The sequence below is a fragment of the Brachyistius frenatus genome, unplaced genomic scaffold (genome assembly GCF_029030835.1).
Source record: "Brachyistius frenatus isolate BFR_SWC_R1_liver_20210118 unplaced genomic scaffold, ASM2903083v1 Contig_252, whole genome shotgun sequence".
NCBI lineage: Eukaryota > Metazoa > Chordata > Actinopteri > Embiotocidae > Brachyistius > Brachyistius frenatus.
The window spans coordinates 1-9,478 of NW_027210851.1; the positions used below are offsets into that span (position 1 = coordinate 1).

Below are 9,478 nucleotides of genomic sequence, written 5' to 3' on the forward strand. Positions count from 1 at the left end.
TTTAAAGACGCCAAAACACAGACAACTTTTCTTCAGGCTGGATCTTCCATCTGTTTTTATCCTTCTGTATCTTCAGATAATCGACAGTCGTTTCAAAAACATATCAAATTACTGAAAACATGATCATTTTGGAGGAACCTATAGCAACATAACAATGAAACAAATAAATCCTTTGTAAAAAAAAAGAAAGAAATTAAAATATTATTTAATATTTGATCAAAAATACACCAAAATGTGGTTATAGAAGACAACCTGAAGATGTCACGTAAAGGAATGTGATGATGTCATAGCAGAGAGTGTGATGTTGTAGCAGAAGAGAACCTGATGATGTCACATAAACGAATGTGGTGACGTCACAGCAGAGAATGTGAAGTTGTAGCAGAACACAACCTGATGAAACTGTCATAGTTGTTGACTGCTGTGTTTGTGAAACGTCTTGCTCTTGTAAATAATGAGTTGCGCCCCCTGCCGAGGAAATAAAATGCTTGCAGCACCTTGTATTCCCCTTCGGTCTCCCATCCAAATTTTTACATTTTCTTGCCTATAGTCCTTCACAGGAATTACCTCTGTTTAAGAAAATGTAAATTTTCATCACGGAATATTTAGACATGTTTCCCCTGCTTGAAGATCCAAATAAAACTGATGGGGATTTTTACCGTATATTTAAAACAGGATAAAACATCTCTGAAAAAATGATAGATGATTGGGACTGATAATCTTACCAACTGTTTTTAGAGTACCGGTAGCTACTTTTTAAAACAGACTAAATATTATTCCTACATTCTGTCCTGTTTTTCAGGCACACAGTTGTTGTTTTTTGTAGTACTGTATTGTGTTATCTTACATTCATAACTTATATTTTTTCACATTTTATATGTCCACAGATATTTAGAGTGCAGATTACAGTACTGTGTATTACCTACAGTTTAACTGCTTTCATAACGTGACTGATCATCGTAGGCTATAAACTCAGTTCCGAGTTAAATGAGGGTAATTAAACAGTTTTTTTTTATCGAACTGTTTTTATATTTACATAAGATTTTCTATTTTATCTACTATTCCGTAATTTAAAAAGGCATCAAATGAAAACACATTTCTCTCTTTCTCTTAATAAATTGGTAAATAGCCAATCCCAAATATGACAAACAAATTAAAATATATATACTGTATATATATTTTTTTTTCTGCTTTCCTGTCCTTTGTCACTAACAATACTACATACTATACATATATAAATAAATCATTTGACTTGATAAAAGCTGCGACAAAAAGCTTGCCGTGCCTTTCGCCATCAAAAGTTATTGTCAGAAGTGGGATTCGAACCCACGCCTCCATTCGGAGACCAGAAGTCCCACACTAGGAAGGTTTGTCACCTTGAGTCTGGCGCCTTAGACCGCTCGGCCATCCTGACAACTGCGTAGAACCAGCCAGCAAGAAACCTGTTTGACTGCTCGACTTCGTTATTCTTCCGTAACGCTTCATTAGTCGTAGCGCGCACTTCGTGATAACTACTGAAGACTTTGCCGAAATTTGAAAAGCGATAGTCAGTTTCGACACGAAGACATTGTACACGATATTATGACAGGCTGCTCTTCTGTGCACGATGGTTGTATTTTGTGTGTTTTGTAACACCAGGTCGGGCCTGGTTCGTACTTGGATGGGAGACCGCCTGGGAGCACGAGGTGCTGTAAGCGTTTCACGCAGGGGCCGCTACTCAATCTTTACAGGAGGATAATCGTTCAATGAAATAAAATAGAAAGGAAGATACAACAATTTATAATTTTACGCGGTTAAGTGCAGTTTAGTCCGTACGTTATCAGGAGATGCACAACATTTAGTGTAGCTTATGTTTTAACTTTTAACATTTTAACAGAAAGTGATTGACCTGAAGGAGAACGAGGTTTGTTAATACTTGCAAGTCTGCCTCCATCCCTCCAGTCATACTCATAGACCATTTTTCACAGTCCAGACTTATCAAATGCTCAAGTCACAGTGCAGTGAAAACACGTGTCCGGTGGTGTTTACTCTCCCTCTTTTAGCACGTGTCACTGTCACCATGGAAACACGGCATTTCGCTCGGAGGACAGCGCAGCTAAAGGTTCGTCGTGAAGTTAGCAGCTTGTGACGTCAGATCGACGCCGACGTCAAGAAAACTGTGTCAGAAGTGGGATTCGAACCCACGCCTCCATTCGGAGACCAGAAGGCCCGTTTCACCGGAAGGAGTCACCTTGAGTCTGGCGCCTTAGACCACTCGGCCATCCTGACAACTACGGGTTGCCGCCGAAACTTCCGTTTACCTAGTTTCATCTCAGCGGTTTATATATTGTTTGTTTGATATGGACAGTAATTATTTTCCTTTCCTTTTTTTTAATTTGTTTATATCATATTGGAGCTTAGATAATATTATTTAACTCAAAGGGTCGCCTCCAGTATCGCTGTGTATCCGTGTTGACTGTAATAATCGGAAGTAGCCGCCGGGGGCGCTAGACACGTTTTATTATATTTTTTTTCATTCACTTCCGCTGGTCACACACGTGACTCCCCGCCCACTCCACTACATAACCAGCTGCAGTCATTCTTATGAAACAACAACATTGGACTGTGGTCTCCCTCCAGTTTATAAACACGCGTTTTCCGGAGACAAACAGAGCAGCCGCGTATGTGCTAAAATGTCCATGTACAGGAATGCTGTTTGGTTCGTGAAGGGACTGCAGGAGTACACAAAGTAAGTGGAGACAATCATTTCTGTTATATTAACTTTGACAACTGCCTGAAGACAAGCACACACGGTTAAACCTCATGTAATAATGATATAATACTCAGCTATTGTACGGTTACAGTTAACTCTTAGTGTTTACACAATACTGTACACAGGGCTGTGGCTAAATATAAATAATACAGTTAAGCTGTTGTTGTTTTTTTTATCTGACAAATAACCCAATCTAAATATCTTAAATTTAGAAAGATATAAAGCAGAACAAAAGTAATCACGGTTCACATTTGAGAAGCACGAGGTTGTCATATTTTGCCGGATCAATGACCTAAATGATATCTCGGATTAAATCAGGATTGTCTGGGTTTTTTTTCTGCCCATCAATAATCGGTTCATTTCTGTTGTATTAATGAAACGGGGTCGTCACGGATACAATTTGTAGTCATAAAGTAAAGAAGAAGAAAATAGCATCTCTGCAAAAAGTACTTTCCAATACTGTTTAAGAACATCAGTCTCTGACAGAATGATGGTGTGAGAACATTTCTATTTCATCTATGATACACGATCATTTGTTTAACTACAAAGAGGGACATATTTGTCTCCACACACCTACTTTGTCTTCGTTTCAAGTGGACAAGTAAGAATACGAAAAAAACCCTCAAACATTCCTTGAACCATCTTAACTCAGTTAAAAATAACACAGGCCGTCATCTAATTTGAAACAGCAAAAGCTCTGTTGAGAAATATCTCATTTAAATGTTACAAAACAGCGAAAGATGCGACGTCGACAACGACACCCAGTTTACCATCAAGTATGACGAAGAAAAGCATAAAATCCTCACATCCGAGAAACTGGAATGAACAATTAATCAGTTGTTAAGATAACTGCACAAAAAAAACAAAAAACGTTTTTTTTATTGTGAAATCGAACCGAGTTTGAACTAAACCCAACTCCGACTAAGTGTTACACGATCATGTGGTAATATTGGTGTTTGTGTGGTGAACTCGTCACGCTGCTCTGATCTGAACAGGAGCGGCTATGAAGCTGCAGCGAAGCATTTTGCTCCAGCTGACCTGGAGGTGAACCTGAGCGGGAGGTCCTTCCTGGTGACGGGAGCCAACAGCGGGATCGGGAAAGCCACCGCGCAGGAAATCGCCGACCGAGGTGAGTGTTTGAAGGTGGGCAGCTGACAGCTTGTTTTGTTTGTTCCCTCCGCTTGTAGGAAACGGTACCGTTTAGACAGAAAAAGGGGTTCACACATTTTAGTCTTACTTCCTGTTTTTGTTTTGATTAAAGTCCCTCCACCGGTTTTTTGAAGGATGGCAAGTAAGGCTGTCACTATCAGAAAAATGGAGTTGATGATTAATTGTCATCTTAATAATGGAAATAAACAATTGAATTGCTGCCTTTTGTTTATTTTTATACCACCCCGATGGGAAAAATCACTAATCATAGTTTAAAAACAAACAAAAATAAAACACCTTTTGAAGAAGAAGAGACATTTATTGGCATTGCACATTGAAATATATAAGTACAAACTTCTGTTGGCCTTTTAGGCTTCGTAAACAAAATATCTTTAAAAAAAAAAATCCTCATATATTCAATTGCTATAATTATTTGTTTGCGTGTTGAAATTTCAAGTTGTTTTAGTCTTTCTGTTCTTCTTCATACTTGCATGTAAAACCCTTTTACCTGCGCAGTAGGTAAAAGTCTTCCAGGTGTTACAGCTGACTTGTCCACTGATTCGTTTTCTTCTTATGTCGACAGGAGGAACCGTTCACATGTTGTGTCGGAACAAAGGCCGAGCAGAAGTAGCCAAAGATGAAATTGTGGAACGGAGTAAAAATCAGGTATAGTACTTGTTGAATATCTGTTTGCACTGAAAGAAGAATTCCTTCTGAGTTTTCAGTCTCATTTCACCTGTTAAAAGGGTTTTCTGGTGTGAACTTTGACCTTATCTGAACTGAGAGTGAAGACACACTGAGCGGAAACACCTCCACGCGGTGGGCAAATAGTTGGGGGCCAAAACAGGGTGTTCAGCATAAATATTCAGCTGTTTATTATCATGGTTAATACAACCTTGTAGGCAGTATTGGGTGTAATACTGCCTACCGTGTCGTCTCATCTGTCTTCCAGTTTTATTCTTTTCAAAAGACATATTAACTTGTGCCGCTGAAACTCATCTGTCTCATCTGCTGACAGAATCTCAAAACAAGCAGTTATATTCATCATTTTTAAATGAAGTGACTACATGAGAATAAAGCTGCTTCTCCACCACGCCTGGAAAACACTCTCCTTCGTGAAATATACAATGATATGCTACACATTTGACATTAATTGCTGACCTCGGCAATATGTGAATGCAGGCTTTATGAATAAATAATTTGTCAGGAAGTAATCATTAATAAAAAATGAAAATAATCATTAGTTGCAGAAAGATTCCATATGGATTTCTAGGCAGTCTCACCCAACAGGGGAAGCAAAACCTCCCTCTGCCTCCATTTAACTTCCTGTGTGAAAGCACCAAAATATCATCAATTCCAAATGAATTGCCTTCACAAAATATGCAACAGCAGCATCACAGCCTCTTTGATGTTTTGTGTTTGCTGTTCACTACTCCTCCACCTCTCGCTCTCCTCACAAAGTCCCAAATACATCACAAAAGGAAAATTCCTCTTTGATTTGTTTTTTCTCTCTTTTGAACAGGAAGTTATTACAAATTTGTCTTATTTACTTCCAGGATGTTCACATCCACATTGTTGACATGTCGAGTGCCCGGCAGGTGTGGGAGTTTGCGCAGGGCTTCTCAGAAAACAACACGTTACATGTGCTGGTAGGTATCTGCAGATATGTGACGGTTCGGCTGTCATTCCCTCACAGGTTTTAACTGTCGCTTCAATCTCTCGTCGTGTTCCCACAGATCAACAACGCAGGCTGCATGGTCAACCAGAGAGAATTAACCGAGGAGGGTCTGGAGCAGAACTTTGCCACGAATACACTCGGTAAGAAAAAGAAAAGCATTTCCAACCAATAACAGTTTGATAGCCGAGTACGGATGTCCGTTCTTAAACGGCGTCTTTTTGGAAAGCTTAGTTCGAGAAATGAAGCCAAAGTTTTTAGATGGTGTCGACATTGTGTAAAACTTAAAAAAAAATTCTGATCAGACATCTGAAGCCAACTTTAGTTTTCAACACTCTGAGCTACAAACACATTTCAGTCAGGACCAGAGACATGTTGATTATTTAATACTTTGTAGTATTTTATATTTTGGCCGATTTTAACGGCGGATATTCGCCTGTCACAGATATTATAGATATTAGTATCTGTGTGCATGTTGGCCGATATGACAACAGAAGAATGTTTTTACAGAACACAATGCAGAGAAGACGCTTGGGGTAAACTACAGATTGTTTTATTTCTTTTCATCGTTATTTGTTTTAAGTTAATGTTTGAATTCACAGTGAACTTGATAGTTTCAGTGCTCTGATGTCAGTGTGGACAGTAAACTGTAAAACATCCTGCCTCCATCACATATCTTTATTCCAAGTGTTTAAAGTGTTTAAAAAAAACACGTTGCAAAAGAAAAAAAAGTGTATTTTATATATATATATATATATATACATGAACTGTAAAGTATATTTAAAGAATATCGGCTGATATATCGATATCTGAATTTTTTTCTATTCCTTAATATTGGTATCGGCCTCAGATATCGGGATCAGTCGGGCTCTGCTCTTCTGCATGTATTCTGCAACGAATCACTCTGCTGCAAAAAATCTTGTCTATTGAACAAAATAAAACACTTCTCAGTAAGTGTTGTTTTGATAAATGATAAGCAAGTAAGATAAAAAAAAAAAAAATGTGCCCAATCATGTACTTGACAGCTTGTTGTCAGAAATGATCGAGTGCAGCTTTTCAGGCAGCGCAGGTAAATGTTGCTGAACTTCTGTGTTTACTTTATTTTCAGGTACGTACATCCTCACCACTGCACTGATACCTGCTCTGAAGAAGGTGGAAGACCCGAGAGTGGTGGGTTGAATTTCAACAGGAGAAGAAAAAAAACACATCATTACAGTCTGTGGATGAACAGACGGACTCCCGGTGTTCAAAGTAAAAAAATCTAAAGTTGCAGCCGTGTCTTCCCCCCCCCCCCCCGCAGGTCACCGTGTCGTCAGGCGGCATGCTGACGCAGAAGATGAACGTGGACGACCTCCAGTTTGAGAAGGGGACGTTTGACGGCACCATGTCCTACGCTCAGAATAAAGTAAAAGAGACGCATTTCCATCAGCTGTCCACGGAGATGGAGACTGTGGCACCGTGTATTCATCGTCACTGACGTGCATGTGTGTTTGTCTCTGTGCCGCAGAGGCAGCAGGTGATTCTGACGGAGAGATGGGCTTCTCAGCACAAAGAGGTCCACTTCTCGTCCATGCACCCCGGCTGGGCGGACACACCAGGTGAACAAAGCAAAAATATATTTCAAAACTTAACAACTATTAAGCTCTGCTGCAGTTTAGATGTCATCATTGCTGAACTCTACATGAAGCTGCGGTTCAGTCCAAACCTAACAGTAACCTTTCCGCCACCAGAGGTCACTGTGTTTGACATTGAGGCCACAGGGTGAATTATATCTACATTTTAGGGCAGCAACGAACAAACATGTTTATGCTTCCATGACGGCGGTAGCGTTCTCATGAACATGATATCTCCAGACTCCCCCTGATGGGAATCCTTCAAATTTGGCACCAACATGCACTTTGTCTCGAGGATGAGCCGATTCAGTTTTTGGGGTCAAAGGTCACTGTGACCTCAAGGCCGTCCCATACATCTGTCACACAGCTTTATAAACCAAATTTCTTCCAAGTCATTACGACATATATTATGTAGGTCTGGACAGACATGGACGTAAACTGCAACTTGACTGGTTGGCAGAGCGATACAACCATGAGACAGTAATTCTTGTTCAGTGTATGAAAATACTGAAAGTTTGCAGAGACCTACTTAAGGCTACTTATTCAGATTGTTTATTCTGTGTAGTTTTAATATATTTCAAGTTCAAACAGTTCCAGTCAACATGAATAATTTAAAGTACAAGTGTATCTGAGTGTGCTATAAACACAACTAATTGCACATTAACAATACTACTACTAATAATGATGATAACAGCAATAATAAGTGAATATGATTAATATTAATGACCACATTCCGAAGTCCCAATTGAAACGTGACAGTAAAACAAAATCAGGGCTGTGTACTTCACTGTAGACTACGATAAAGTCAGAACTGTAAGATCAAGCCGTGTATTTACTGTACATTCAAATCTGTGAATACGTGTAAGTTTTGCCCGCGATCCAGTTTTGTTGTTCTCTCTGCAGCGGTCCAGTCGTCCATGCCTTCATTCCACGCTAAGATGCAGTCCAGGCTGAGGACGGAGGCCATGGGGGCCGACACCGTGGTCTGGCTCGCTGTGTCCGCTGCCGCCACCAAGAATCCCAGCGGACTCTTCTTCCAGGGTCAGACACAACTTCCTGAAACTTTCTGTGTTCTCTCTGCTGTCATAACTGGTTTTAATCAACATAATAGAGGCGAGAGTCAAAGCGTAACAATGTGAATGTGTATCACTGTGACCACAGTGAATTATTTTAGCCTCTTTTAACCCAAAATGTATGTTTCATGGCATATTTATTGTGTGTTTCCGTCTTTTATCATCTCTGTTCACAGCAGCAGGCGCTAACCTGTACCGTGCACTTCCTGCCCAGTGCCAAACAATAGTTTCTGAACTTTGAACTTTGGCGTCTCTCCTGTTGTCTCATATATTTCCACAAACTTTTCTTCCAGATCGTAAAGCGGTGGCGACACACCTGCCGCTCGCCTCCTCTCGCTCCACACCGCAGGAGGAGGAGAAGCTTCTGGCCGCGCTGCAGGAGTTCGCTCTCAAGTTCAAACCTTAATATTTCTATTAAATGCTCCTCTCTTTTTGAAGCCAAACACTCCTTACTAATTACTGTCAATGTTTACATGCAGTTCTTTTTTCCCAATGTATAAAACACTTTTGACTAATACCTCAAAGAACAGGCTTCATTTAGAAACTGTTCTGACGTTTATTAAAGTTGTTTATCAGGAAAGAAGAATCTTGTTGAAGCTTTTCACTATTATGCTTTTTAAATATAAATTAAAATATATAAAATGCTGCCTACTGTATTCAAGTGTACAGGGAGATATATATATATATACACACAAAAAATAAATTTTCTATATTAATTTCTGTAAAATGCATCATTTGATTTTATTAAACATACAATTTTTGTCTGCTTACTTGTATTTCAAAAGTGTGTGGTCATGTTTCACCCCGGAGTTTTGTATTCTGTTTTGGGTCTTGTTTAATTTGAGTTCTTTTCAAGTATAACTTAAATAGAAATAGACTTTTCTTTGTGTTAATCATCTGCATCCATGTGTTTTGCGTTGTAATTACAGACACAATGCCCAGTGGTAGGAGAGAGTAGTCAAAGTGCTGCATTAGCATCACGACCTGAACTCAAATAGATGAACTAAAGCATCAACACTCCTCTGGCACATACAAACTGAAATGTACTGTAGGTCAAGTTTCGTAAAATTACTAAATCAGACACTGACAATATGTTGCAGAATTTCAAATGAAAAGCTTTACTTAGATACAAATGTTCTCATCCGATATATACTTATTTTGAAATTAACATTAGTGGATTATTCAAGTGAGAGAAAATTTATAAATAAAATCTCAAAGT

At 39.2% G+C, this 9,478-nt stretch overlaps 1 protein-coding gene and 2 non-coding genes across 3 annotated transcripts; 1 reads left to right on the plus strand and 2 right to left on the minus strand.

Moving 5' to 3' along the window:
- Positions 1-1,302: 1,302 nt before the first annotated feature.
- Positions 1,303-1,411, minus strand: trnal-caa (transfer RNA leucine (anticodon CAA)). Its single transcript has 2 exons — positions 1,374-1,411; positions 1,303-1,348 (listed from the first exon to the last, which is right to left on the minus strand). It is a non-coding gene; the product is annotated as a tRNA-Leu (tRNA).
- Positions 1,412-2,156: 745 nt separating this feature from the next.
- trnal-caa (transfer RNA leucine (anticodon CAA)) lies at positions 2,157-2,265 on the minus strand. The gene is made up of 2 exons: positions 2,228-2,265; positions 2,157-2,202 (listed from the first exon to the last, which is right to left on the minus strand). It is a non-coding gene; the product is annotated as a tRNA-Leu (tRNA).
- A 298-nt stretch (positions 2,266-2,563) lies between these two features.
- On the plus strand, positions 2,564-9,029 carry dhrs12 (dehydrogenase/reductase (SDR family) member 12). Its single transcript, XM_069720833.1, has 10 exons — positions 2,564-2,725; positions 3,745-3,878; positions 4,482-4,564; positions 5,455-5,547; positions 5,635-5,716; positions 6,682-6,743; positions 6,874-6,978; positions 7,081-7,171; positions 8,090-8,227; positions 8,553-9,029. The coding sequence occupies exons 1-10, from the start codon at positions 2,670-2,672 to the stop codon at positions 8,663-8,665; spliced, it is 957 nt and encodes a 318-aa protein (XP_069576934.1). The 5' UTR covers positions 2,564-2,669; the 3' UTR covers positions 8,666-9,029.
- Positions 9,030-9,478: the final 449 nt, after the last annotated feature.

What these genes read in the sequence shown, in the direction of transcription:
- dhrs12 (XM_069720833.1), top strand. Translation starts at nt 2,670, where the DNA reads ATGTCCATGTACAGGAATGCTGTTTGGTTCGTGAAGGGACTGCAGGAG. An exon ending in CTTTGCCACGAATACACTCG is followed by an intron (nt 5,717 to 6,681) that starts GTAAGAAAAAGA and finishes CTTTATTTTCAG; the next exon opens with GTACGTACATCCTCACCACT. An exon ending in CGGCTGGGCGGACACACCAG is followed by an intron (nt 7,172 to 8,089) that starts GTGAACAAAGCA and finishes TTCTCTCTGCAG; the next exon opens with CGGTCCAGTCGTCCATGCCT.